Source organism: Schistocerca serialis, chromosome 4 (assembly GCF_023864345.2).
Source record: "Schistocerca serialis cubense isolate TAMUIC-IGC-003099 chromosome 4, iqSchSeri2.2, whole genome shotgun sequence".
NCBI classification, from domain to species: Eukaryota; Metazoa; Arthropoda; class Insecta; order Orthoptera; family Acrididae; genus Schistocerca; species Schistocerca serialis.
In genome coordinates, this window is record NC_064641.1 from 710,152,923 (window position 1) to 710,166,500 (window position 13,578).

General features: G+C 40.5%; 1 protein-coding gene across 1 annotated transcript in view; it reads left to right on the plus strand.

Annotated features, from left to right (window-relative positions):
• LOC126474712 (ankyrin-1-like) overlaps nucleotides 1-13,578 on the plus strand; it is a 221,432-nt gene that overhangs the window by 95,900 nt on the left and 111,954 nt on the right. Inside the window, exon 6 of the mRNA XM_050102189.1 lies at nucleotides 2,362-2,481. Within this exon, the coding sequence (XP_049958146.1) occupies nucleotides 2,362-2,481 (120 nt within the window). The remainder of the gene's footprint in view (nucleotides 1-2,361; nucleotides 2,482-13,578) is intronic.

Genomic DNA, 13,578 nt, shown 5'->3' on the forward strand with positions numbered 1-13,578 from the left:
GAAGCCATGGAGGATTGATATTTTTGATGTCATTGAGTAAGTACAGGGAGTGCCTCATATTTTCCCTGCCAGCTAGCCGCGAAGTCTAATGTGCTGCTTCCCGAGCGGGAAGGTGTGCTGGTCCCCGGCACGAATCTGTCCGTCGGATTAGTGTTGAGGTCTGGTGTGCCAGCCGGCCTGTGTATAGTTTTTAAGTCAGTTTTTCATCTGCCTCGGTGACTGCAGGCTGGTTCCTCTTATTCCACCTCAGTTACACTATGTCGATGGTTGCTGCACAAACACTGTCTCCATATACGTGTACTCCATAATTACTCTACCACACAAACATTTGGGGTGGGTAGACTGCTGTGGCGTGTTGTGGGGTTGTGAACTGCTAAGGGCTACAGTGGGATGAAGCCTCTCTGTCATTTCTAGGTCCGCGGTTTTAATAAAAACAGTACATATAACAATAAATTAGTTATTTTTAACTCTAGTATTCAGGTTTGGTCCATATGACCATCTTCAGACTGAAGGCTGAGCAGTTCATGACAGGTACCAATCAATACTACATAGCAGCTCCATGAATGGGCTCCTCATGTCATCTGGAGCCTTTGGTCCAATTGTGGTCATATGCACAGAAACCATTTACCAGAACTGAAAATAAATAATTTAGTGTAATGTAGGCTGCCTTTTATTAAAATATGGAGGGTTGACTATCAAAGAAACATTTTATTTTTATTTGCTTGAATTACGCTTCTGTTAGAGAACCATTACAAGTTTCTTTGCAAGTTAAGAATTCTTTTCCTTAAAGTTATAAAAGTTCCAACTTATTATAGTATTTTATCAGATCCCACTCTTGTATACATTAAATCATATAAATCAACAGGAATTGACAGAATGCTACAAACAGTTAATACAAAATGCAGTTAGAGTTAATGTCACTATTGATAACTAAAAAAAGTGATCAATAGTAGCATTAATTTTTAATTATATCCAACAATTTTTGGCAAAGACAGTAGGTTGTCATTTGTAAGGGTAGTACAAAACTGTGTAGTTAATTGTAAATAACGTAATCTCAATAAATTTCTCATTGGAATCTTAAGTTATGAATAAATCAGTTACTGAATTTATAAAGTTCTTCAGGCTCTCTCAGCAATCTTTTGACATCTTGAGATGTTGGACATTCTGCCAGACATCAGTGTCATTCATGCACAATATTTGGACAATGTGACTCATTATCTTCATCAGGTGCTACCTGAGACTGCTTGTCAAATGAAACAGGTCCAGGACCTACACTTACAACTGTCCCCCTCTATGGTCAGTTGCAGGCATTGTGTCTGCAAGTGCTACCTGAGACTGCTTGTCAAGTGAAACAGGTCCAGGATCTACACTTATGACTGTCCCCCTCTATGGTCAGTTCCAGGCATTGTGTCTGCAGTCCACTCCCACTAGAAGCATCCTTGGGCATTTCCTCTTTGATCCGGTGTGCCAAGCCAAGCATTGACGTTTGAACTTCAGTACAGGCACCTGTCCATGTGCTGGCATCCCATTTTCAATCTCGTGGTGGTTTTAGGTGTTCCCTCTGTGTGGAGTGAAGACGAAACACCACTGCCTAGCCTCATGCACCAGATCAAATAGGGAACACCCAAGAGTCCTTGTAGCAGGAGTGGAATGCAGAGGCACCACCTTAAACTGCACCAGACTGAAAACAGAATGCCAACAAGTAGACAGGTGTGGTAGACTGAAGATGGAACACCAGTGCTCAGCCTGGCACACCAGACTGGAGAAGGAACACCTAAGAATGCTTGTAGTGGGAGCAGACCACAGAGGAAACATCTATAATCTCACCAGACCAAAAACAGAATGCCAAGCACACAGAGAAGCGCACCAGACTGAAGACAGAATACCAGATCTTGGCCCGTCGCATCAGACCAAAAGGGGAATGCCTAAGGATGCTTCTGGCAGGAGCAGACTGTATACAGAACCCCTGGAACTGACCATGGAGGGGGAAGGCTGTAGGTGTAAATACTGGACCCATTCAACTCAATGACCAGTCTCAGGTAGCACCTGATGAAGATAACAAGTCATGTTGTGAAATATTATGCATGTACAATGCTGATACTGGCAGAATAACTGATACATCGAGGTGTCTACTTAATTTATATTCCTGAGTTACTACACGTCTATCTCTCTCTCTGTATCTTTCTCTTTCTGTAAATTAATACCTATTTATAATTTTCTAGGATCTAAGTAATTTAATCTTTGTTTTATTTTATGTATGTCTGATAATAAGTAAATTCTTGGAGAGAGAGAGAGAGAGAGAGAGGGAGGGAGAGCACTGAAAATAAGAGCAGCTTCCTGATATGATCAATGTTTTGTTAGGAGCGGATATCAGCTGCTGCACATCTGAGGGTGATTCACCCATGTATCTGGCAGTGTATGGTTTGTCCAAGAAACGTGCTGTTTGGGATCCAAGCATTCTTAACTTGCTGTACAAGCATGGTAATGTTATTTTATTATCTCCTTTGGTTTAATTAGGTAATTTCAATGAGAAGAATATTACTTTTGGTGTTAACAATTTTCACTTGGCTTACTTGTCAGTATTCTCCGGCAAGATAGCTTTATTCTCTCTTAGAACAAACTAAAGAAAGTAGATACTGAGTGAAACAAATGTTTAGTTTGTAGCTATGCCAAGTGCCCATGTTACATTTGTCGTTAATCAGATTAATCACTGTAGAGACTGACAGTACAATAAAACAATGTTCCTGTCATACTTAAAATGTAATGAAGGAAGAAAATGAGTGTATTTCTTAATCCCATTCATTTTTATGTTGTAACATACACATACTCACATCAATGATGATACATTTTTCAAGGGAGGCAATGAAAATTTTGACAATTCAATTTATAAAGCCATTGTCCTAGTTGTATATCAAAAGAACAGACTAATGGGAAATGAAGTGATTTATGTTACAGTGGACAAAAAAATGGAAATATACTTAGTTGAATTGAAGCTACCTGCAAGATCATTTGGGTTCAGTCTCAGGCTTAAGGCATGCATAAACTTATGATTGGGTTCTTCTGTTGACCTTCAGATTTGCTCCCAACTAACTGAAAACTTTAGAGAAAACATCAACTCCCTGTTACACTTGTTTCCCAGTCATACTGTCATCATTGGAGGAGATTTTAATCAGGCAATGATCAGTTGAGATGGTTACAGTTTTGTAACTTGTGGGCGTGACAAGACATGCTGTGGAACAATAGTAAATGCTTTTTATGAATACTGCTTTGAAAAAATGGCATGGAAGCACTCTCATGACAAAAGTATTTTAGATGTAAGGGCAAAAAATATATCTGACTTTTTTGAGGATGTCCAATTTGAAAATGATCTCAGTGATTATGAAACATAAGTTGTGTCACAGTCACTGCAAAAATTGCACTCTGAACTCTGGAGATATTTATATATTTATTCCAGTTATTGATCACAATTCATTACACCAGACTTAATTTTTGTTGATAATGACCATCTCCATATCTAAAAAATCTAGAGGCATCTTGTCTGTAACACAAATAATTTTTTTACATTTTAGAAAACTGGATCAGATGCATTTGGGATCATTATGAAGACGTGTCACTATAAAACAAAATGCAACAGACTATCACAAATCAAGATTCCAACCAGGATAAGTGCAACATGATATTACATTCTTCAACAAACAGTAACAGACAAACAGTCTTATAAACACCTGATGAGATGGAGTGGCTACTGTCAAACAGAACATCTTTAGCATAACTCTTTTATGTATCAACAATATGGAATGGATAGATTGTTATTCACCATGTAGAGGAAGTCTTGAGTTGCAGACAAGAACAATGAAAAGGAATGATGGAAAGATTTCAGCTTTTGGTCAAAGTCTTTCTTCATAAGTAAAAAACTCACACATATTGAGACAGAACAACTCTCACACGTCTCCTGGCACTAAGGCCAAATGTGGCTGCATATGATAAAAAATGCAGTCTGTCTGGTGTTGGTAGTGAGGATAAGGAAGTGGCATGGGGTGGAAAGTGAGTGGGATAGCAGGGTAGTGTGATTGGGGAAGAAGCTAATGCTGCCTGTGGGAGCATGCAAGAATATGGTGGGGACAGGATATGGCTGCACTAGATGCAACATTGGAAGGCTGTGTGTGGCAGGGAGGAGTGGGGAGGCATGGGAGAAAGGTGAGGAGAGAAGTAGAGAGGAAGAAGGAATATGTAGGAGCATTGGTGGGAAAGAAGGCAAATTCAGCACTGTGATTGGAGCAGGGAAGTGGATAGGTAGGTGGAGGATAGGGAGTAGCGAAGGTCAAGGCCAGGGGGTTAAGGGAGTGAAAGATATGTTGTAGGAAGAGTTCCCACCTGCACAGTTCAGAGCAACTGGTACTGATGGTAAGAAACCATATGGCATAGGCTGTGAAGCAGTCATTAAGGTGAAGCACATAGTGCTAGATGGTATGACCAGGAAATGGGTGGTCCATCTCCCTCTTGGCCATAGTTTGTCAGTGGCTATTCACATGGAGAGACTGCTTGTTAGTTGTCATGTCCGTGTAGAATGTGACACTGTGGTTGCTGCTAAGTTGGTAGATCACAGAATGAGATTTTCACTCTGCAGTGGAGTGTGCACTGATATGAAACTTCCTGGCAGATTAAAACTGTGTGCCGGACCAAGACTCGAACTCGGGACCTCTGCCATTTGCAGGCAAGTGCTCTACCATCTGACCTACCACAGCATGACTCACGCCCTGTCCTCACAGCTTCACTTCTGCCAGTATCTCATCTCCTAACTTTACAGAAGTTCTCCTGTGAACCTTGCAGAATAGCACTCCTGAAAGAAAGGATATTGCGAAGACATGGCTTAGCCTTAGCCTGGGGGATGTTTCCAGAACGAGATTTTCACTCTGCTGCAGAGTGTGCGTTGATATGAAACTTCCTGGCAGATTAAAACTACGTGCCGGACCAAGACTCTAACTCGGGACCTCTGCCTTTTGTGTGCAAGTGCTCTACCATCTGAGCTCCCCAAGCATGACTCACGCCCCATTCTCACAGCTTCACTTCTGCCAGTATCTCATCTCCCACCTTCCAAACTTCACATAAATGAATATGAACCATTCTGTGGTCATAAATGGTCCTTAAACCTGATATCAAATGATCACTTATTTTTAGTGGTCACATTGGTACAGTGAATCCTGTATACCGCGACACTGAAAATTTGTTTTTCTTGTCTTTGTTAAGTCTAACTCCCAAATTTTATATGTTTTTCCTTGGAAGGCACACCTGACATTGGACTGAACTTTCATGAAATATCATGGTCACAGGTTTGACTTTAGCTATACTTTTACTACTGTCTGCAGATCAATGGAAGCGTCCGATTCCATCCATCTGCTTTGACCCGTGACATAAGGGTGTGGTGGTGTGTGATATCATTATGGCACAGAGTTTATGAGTTGGTGTGTTTGTAGATGTCATCTTGTTATTGTTTGATGGTGCCCTCTGGTGGTGTGTGTGTATGTGTTGAGTGTAATTTGTTTTATTGGGTTCATTTGAGCCTTGGTGTTGGATGTGTGAAGTTGTTGGCATGTTTGTAGTTCCAAAAGTAGGATTGGAAGTTTTTTCAGTGAGCTATCAATTAGTTTTTTTTTGTTCATGTGTTTGGCATTTTTGGTAGGCATTATTGGTCTGCTGTTTGTGGTATGGTAAGATGTTTAATTTTTTGTGTAGCTTCTGTTGTTAGGTATGGCTATGATGATGAAATATAACTGTGCTATGTTGTAATTGGAAATGGGGGAGGACATGTTGTCTGTTAGTAAATTCCTCCAGTTATTTGGACTGATCGCTGAGACTATGAAGTGTAGTATTTGTCGCGAGAACATGAGGTTGACCAAGTTCCGACATCTCGGATCAGGGACGGGTACATGTGGCAGTGTCGGCATGTGTGTATGTGTATGTGTGATTGGAGTGAGTGACCTAGTTTACAGTGTTAGAATTTGTTGGTGGTAAGTAATTTTTTTTTTTTCTATTCTTGAGTTGTGATGTTTTGTGTATTTATGGTGTATTGAATGTGTTTTAATGTATGTAGGGATGTTTGATTTTTGAGGTGTTGTGGTTTTGGCTTTATTTATCATAGCTGTAAGGGTTGGTATTTTGGTATCAGTAGTTTTGGATGACCTATGTAGCTCTAGAAAAATGACCGATTCCAATTTTAGTAGTTTTAGTTGAAGGTGTTGGTGTTTTAGTATCTAGGTCAATTCCTGTAGATTTTGTTGCTGTAGTGGAATGTTGTAATTTTTTTGTCATTTTGTTTGTTTTTGGATCATGGTGTGTTCTTTTTACTATTATATTTAGCTTGTCCCCACCCTAAAACCACCAACTTCCCGTGGTTGTCCCGTTAGTTTGACTGTATTTTTGGAGGGAGATTTTATTGTCTTATTCATATGCATTTTAAACTTTTCCTCTCTACCTTCTGCTTATGGTTATTCCGCTTTGGAATTCTGATTTCTGGAAACCTCAGCTCTTCCTCATCAAATCTTTTCTGGCCTCAAGTTCTGGTGCTCCGAGTATAAGAGACATCACTGTCATTTGTGTGATATGTGTCTTCAGGGTGCACAAACACATATGTGGCCGCATCTGGATACAAGCTGTCGGAGTGGATTTCACTTGTCACACGACGGTCAGCATTCTTACTACAAATTTCTTTGTGTTCTGACAGATTGTATGTAGTGACATTATAGGTGCCATATTGGAGATGCTTAGAATAGCCATTTCTGCCATGTTTATGGCGTCATGGGTGAAAGCAGATGGGTGGAATTGGACACTTCTGTAATCCCATGCCGGCCGCGGTGGCCGAGCGGTTCTAGGCACTTCAGTCAGGAACTGCGCGACTGCTACGGTCGCAGGTTCGAATCCTGCCTTGTGCATGGATGTGTGTGCTGTCCTTAGGTTAGTTAGGTTTAAGTAGTTCTAAGTTCTAGGGGACTGATGACCTCAGATGTTAAGTCCCATAGTGCTGAGAGCCATTTTTTTGTAATCCCATATCTACTGGCTATGAGCAAGTTCTCCTTTATTCTTTTTTCTTTACTCTATTGTAAGGGCACCCTACATCTTTTCAGGAGTACTCGTTAGCTATTACATTTTGTTTTAAGTACTCAGTTCATTACATATTTCTTTGACTGACAAAGGTAAAAGAAGCAATTGATAGATCACGGATGTAGAAAAAAACCCTCTTGTATCTTGACAGATGGAAAGAATTTGCATTAATTACTATGTCAGTACATGTTGGCTTCCTGTAGATTGTGAGTGTTTGCATGTTCCCAACCATTGTGATAGTGAGATGTAAGTAATAAATAGATCCTCTGTCTTTCAATTCTGCAGTGAATTCCATTTTTTAATGCATACCACTTTCCAATTGTGACAATTCATGTACATCAGTATTATTACCTTCTGTCACTACTGTAATATAATTCATAAGATTATAATGGTTGTAGTAGATTACCTCTTTTCCTTTTACTTATGAAAATTTCTCAAACAATTTCCATTCCAAATCATTCATGAAAATGACCACCACCGTTATGGAAAGACAGTTCCCCATACCAAAGCTATCTCTTTGCCAATATATTTTGTTACTGAAACCAGGAAAACTAGAAGATAGTGTGTTCTAATCCCAGAACACTGCAGTTTATTGCTCGAACAGCACACACACATGGAAGACAAGGTACAATGCAATTAGTATTACATAAGTGGCTGGTGGAGCCTTGCACTCCATTTTATATATTCATTAGTTCCAACAATTTGCTCAGCCAGCAGGCTGTTGTATTAGCTGCTGTCATATTAGCTAGTGCCTGAATGAAGCCCAAACTTCATGTCCGAACTGTGAAGCAGCACATACATAATATTGGTAGGTACAGCACTCCTCTTCTATTGTGAAGAAATGAGCACTGTGCTCATTTCCATTTCTTTTGTGGTCGATGTTGGTTGTTGAGTCATGCAACATGCTGCCACTGGTGTGAAGTATTGGAAGTGGTGTGAGTGTGGCCATGTGCAGAACCCACACCACTGTGGGAGGCCATGTGGTAAGACAGGTGATGCTGGCACACTGTCCATTTCCATATCTGCGTCCGACCCCAGGGAAGGAGGTTGTGGCGAAGGAGGTGGAATGGGTGGTGCTGGGTGTGCAGGAGGCAGCATTGGCTGAGGCATTGGAAAAAACACTGCGGGGAGCTGGGCTCCCGCTGTGGCCTATGGCAGCTGAAGGGTGCACTCACAGCAGAGGAGACTGTTGTGAAAACATCAGCAGTGGCAATGGTGGAGAAAGTGAGAGCACTGACCAAAATGTAGGAGATAGCTGGGCAGATGGCTGTCCACGTGAGGTCATAGCTAGTTGACATGTCATGATGCCCTCCCCTCATCTGTGTGGATGATGCAGAGGTGTTGGTCATGGGTATTCTCAATTACCCCTGGTACCCATTTCGGCTGGCAGCCAAACCCACAAGCCTAAACAACTGTTCCAGGCCGGAGGTGTTGTGGTGCTGGTGCCGGCAGATGGCCTGGCATTGGCCGAAGCAGATGTAGCAGAATCTAGGCTGACGACTGTGCAACAACTATTTTGAACTCTTATCGCCAATGGGTTGTACCTATAAGAACTGCGGAGCTGGTCAAGATCTACTTCTGGTGACACATCCAAAACATATTTTTTTCATCTGAGTCTTGAACATTTGTACCAGTCATTCTGCTTTCCCACTCAATTGAGGGTAGAAAGGAGGAGCTGTGACATGGTGAACATGACTGCTTTTACAAAAATTTTCAAATTCTTGAAAGTTGAACTGGGGCTCATTGCCAGTAACTAACATACACAGAAGACCTTCTGTTGCAAAAATTTTTGGCAAAGCAGAAATGTTTGCTACCACAGAAGCAGACAGACAATGCACCACATATGGAAACTTAAAATAAGCATCAGCCAGTAGAAATTTAAAAAAAAAAAGGTCCCATGAAATCTATATAAATTCATTTCCAAGGTTGCTGTGGATCCAGCCACGCAGACAAAGAAGAATGGCGAGCTGCCTGAAGGGTGGGGTACTGTGGACGGGCTGTAACAACTCATTCTATTTCCCAATCAGTGCCTGGCTGAAAATGTGGTTGTATGTGACACACCACAGTGGTCCACTTGTAATGATCACATAACCTCACAACAAAAGTTGGATGAAACTACAACCCAAGGAGTAGTGTCTTCTGTAGCTAACACCGGTAATCTGTCCCAAACTGACAGATGATTTTGTAAAACAAAATAATTTCTCAAAGGATCAGAAGTACAGGCCAGACATTTGTCTGGCCAGTTATGTTGCACTTGAAATAGGATCCACAGCTGCAATTTTAATCCTAGTAATAGGAAAACCATCAACAACATTTTGAGCTTCCATGTCTGAATGAAAACAAAGTAGTTCTTCTTTATCAGACTCTGAGCTCGGTCCATTCGACAAACACAATAAGGCATCAGCATTTGCCCATTATGCTGTAGGTCAAAAATGTATCTCATAATTGTATTGTGACAGGAAAAAATCCCACTGCTGCAAGTGATGTGCAGCTTTGTCTGGCAAGGATGCCGAAGGATTACAAAGAGACACCAGCGGCTTGTGGTCTGCGATCATGTGGTACTTAATTCCGTATAGGAAAACATGAAATATTTTTAGAGCATACATGATTACCAGAGCCTCTTTCTCTACTTGAGAAGAATTCTGGTGTGCTGAATTTAATGATTTAGAGGTATAAGCAATAGGCTGTTCCAAATTGTCTGCATACTTATGAGCGAGGACGGCACTGAGGCCGAACTGAGACGTGTCTTGCTAACACAAGATGCTGGCCTGACTGAAAGTTGACCAAACTAGGGGCTGATTTGCACCTCAGATTTAAACAACTTGAACGCCCGGTCACTAGCTGGAGACCAGTGGAAAGGAACATCTTTAGGTAATAATGCATGGAATAGCTGTGCCACAGTAGCAGCATCCAGTATGAATTTGTGCGAGTATGCAATTTTGCCTAAAAATGCTTGTAATACCTTAATGAACATGGGGTGTGGCAACTCAGCAGTAGCATCAATATGCTTGCACAATGGTTCAATGCCAGTGCACAACGCTTCAAAACCCAAATAAATAATGGACAGTTGAAGAAACTGCATCTTGTCCAGGCTGCACTTTAACACTGCAGCCTGTAAAACAGGAAACACAGCAGGAAGGTTCTGCAAATTTTTCTCTGTAGGGGCACCAGATACTACTATGTTATCTAAATAGTTGATGCAACCTGGAACTAATGCAGTAAGTTACTCTAAAAAGCGTTGAAAAATAGATGGTGCTCTTGTGACACCAAAAGGCAAATGCTGGTATTGATAAAGCCCAAATGAAATATTGATAACTAGAATGTGTTTAGATTCCTTGTTGAGTGACAACCATAAACATGGATCTGCCATTTCTTTGAGAAATAATGGCCCCTTATAATTATGCTAACAGCTTGTCAGGGTGTGGCAAAGGACAAGTATCAGTGATTAACTGTGCATTAATAGATTTTTAAAAAATTACTGCAGAGGCATAATTCACAGGTTGGTTTTTTGGCTGCCTCCAGTGGTTTTGAGCATTTACTGGAAGAAACAGGTTAAATAGCATCAAGGGATTGAAGACAATCTAGTTAGCTTTAATTTGATCCTGTAAAGTTACGGTACTGAGTGGGCCCAAAGAAAACAGAGGGGGCAGACTGTTTCATCATATTATGGGCCTGAGATTGTGTTGCACAACTCAGTTCTGGAGAAAATAGAGAGGAAAATTCAGCACAGAGAGTATCTAACTGTTGATACAGAACTTGATCAGCTTGTCTCAAGACACGCAGTCTGTTCATGTTGAATGAAGCAGTATGGACATGAAGGCAGCAGAGTGCAAGGCTGTTGCAGTTGCGGTGCAGGCTGTTGTTGTTGCAAATGCTGATTATCTATAAGACACTGAGATGTCTGCTGGACTGGTGCAATAGCATCTGTGTTCTCTTGGAAACTGACTGAAGGCTGAGAGGGGTAAAAGGAAATGATTCTGAAACTTCGGACTAGGCTTTTATCTGACTTCCTGCCACCTGTGAAACTTCAAATGACTGAGCTATGTTCAATACTTCCTTAAGCATAGGATTTTCACACTGTATAGCTTGCTTTTGGACTTTCCTATCAGAAGCAAAATGTAAGATTGCATCATGAACCATTTGATCAGCATAGGATTCCTCATGAACATTTGTCAGAAAATTACAACAATGTCATAGTCCGTATAGATCTGCACCCGTGTCCTGTATGACAGTTTTGGCAGTGGTAAAACTCCACATGAGCTGCAATTATGTGAATATGTTTACAGTGTTAGATAGGACCTAACTCACACATCTGATCAAAAGAAATACTTGAAGGTTCTTGTAAGAGGGAGAGCTGACCTGATACCTGTGAGGCGAAATCCACAACAAAACAAAAAGGACCTTGCACAAGTTTGTGTCTGTTACCCCAAATCCCTGTAAATGTGGTTGCAGGTGCTTTTTTGTAAGTGTCCCAGTCTTCCGCCGCATTGTCGTTCACAGGGAATAGCAGTGGATGTGTTGTTGGCGGGGTTGCAGGTTGTGCTAGTGTATTTGTTAAACTAGAAATAGCAACTGTCAGCACCTGCTGTAGCTAGAGAAGAGATTAAGCATTGCCTCCATGAAAACTAAACTCAAGAGAATAATGACTGAAGTGGAACACATGGAGTTGAATACTGTACCCATCACCAAAAAATGTTCTAACCCCAGAACACTGTAATTTATTGATCAAACAGTACACACACATGGAAGAAAGGCACAGTACAATTAGCAATACATAAGTGGCCAGCAGAGTCTTGTGCACTGGTCTGTATAATCATAAGTTTTAACAGGGGGCACAGCCAGCAGGCTGTGCATGCAACTGCTGTCATATGAGCAGGCCAGGTGGTCTGTAGTGGCTGAAAGAAGCACAAGATTCATGCACGATCTATGAATGGTGCACACACAGAATTGGTAGCTACAGTTTAGCGCATATTCCAAACATTTGATCAGCTCTATTACTTTTGCAGTGCCAATCTTAACATATTTTACTAAGTTATGCCTAATGATGTCAGTGGTTTTTTCATGGGAATGTTACTGTAGAGATTTTACATGTCTAAAGATTTGAAAACTTCACTATCTGGAATGTGCGCATCTGTAACTTCATTCAACAGTTGCATAGTATTTTTCACATCATAATGTTCATTGACAGTGTATTCTGCTTTCAACTTTTTGTTTAAATTAATAACCTGGAATAAAAATTAAGATCCAACCATGAGACAACTGTAACAACAATTATCACCTAAGTACAAAGAGCAACTAAAACAAGCAGAAAGATTTACGTGTTCAGGAAACTAGGTAATGAAGCTATAGTGTCATAGCTTGAGAAGGAAGTCAAATCATTTGACTCCAGACAGGAACTGCAGAGTAACTGTAACTCAGATTTAGATCGAAGAATAGTTGACCAATCACTAGACCTATATGTGGTAAGAAGAACAGTTTAAGATGGGAGGTATCCTCCATGATAGACATGCTACTCCACAGTAAGTGTAAAACAGAGCATAGAGCTATAGAAAAAGATGTGCTGAATAAAATATATTAATCTGCCAAAAGAGCAATATCGGAAGCCATGAGTGGATGCAGAATCTTATTGAAAGACCTCTCACAAAACCCAAAGAAATGTTGTAACTGGAATTGAGTCCAAATCCAAAGGCATGGTCCTCAGTGAAGTGCAAGCACTTAGAAAGCATTTTTGTTATGGAATAAACATTGAATATTCTATGATACACAGACATACAAACATAAGATACCTGGTATTTCAAGAACCTGTCACAAATGATGAATACAACACAACAAGTAATTGAGGGTTCATTTGGGAATTAATATGAAACCACTCACTTTTTCAGGTTTTTGATACAGTTTATTGTACCATTAACATGTTTTCAAGTTACTGCAGGCTCGTCATCAAATGAAGGTGTCACAGGAGCATTATATCATGGACCAAGTGTAGCTAGACACTGTAGTGATAATGCTGGCAAAAATGATGGAAATTTGGTGAATGGTAATGAAAAATCTATGAAATGGTAAATGTTGTGAGTAGCAATAACTGAATTTCCATCATTTTCACTAGCATCATCACCAAAGTGTCTAGCTACACTTGGTCCATGATATTATGTTCCAATATCACTTCCGTCTGATGATGAGCATCCAGTGGCTCAAACACAGGTTAACAGTACAATAAATCACATAGAAAGCCCAAAAAAGTGACTGGTTGCATGTTTATTCCCAAATAAGTTGCCAATTTAAATCACAGTTGCAGTTTGTCATCCATAAGTTTTGCATGATGACTAAATATTATAACCTGAACGTAACTGAATCTTTGTAGTGTAGTCAAACCTTTGTCTGCTTCTACAATTTTTACCTTGCACACTTTCCCCCATAATCAAACAGACTATTCCTTCATGCCTCAGGATGTGTCATACTAATCACTCCCTTCTTTTAATC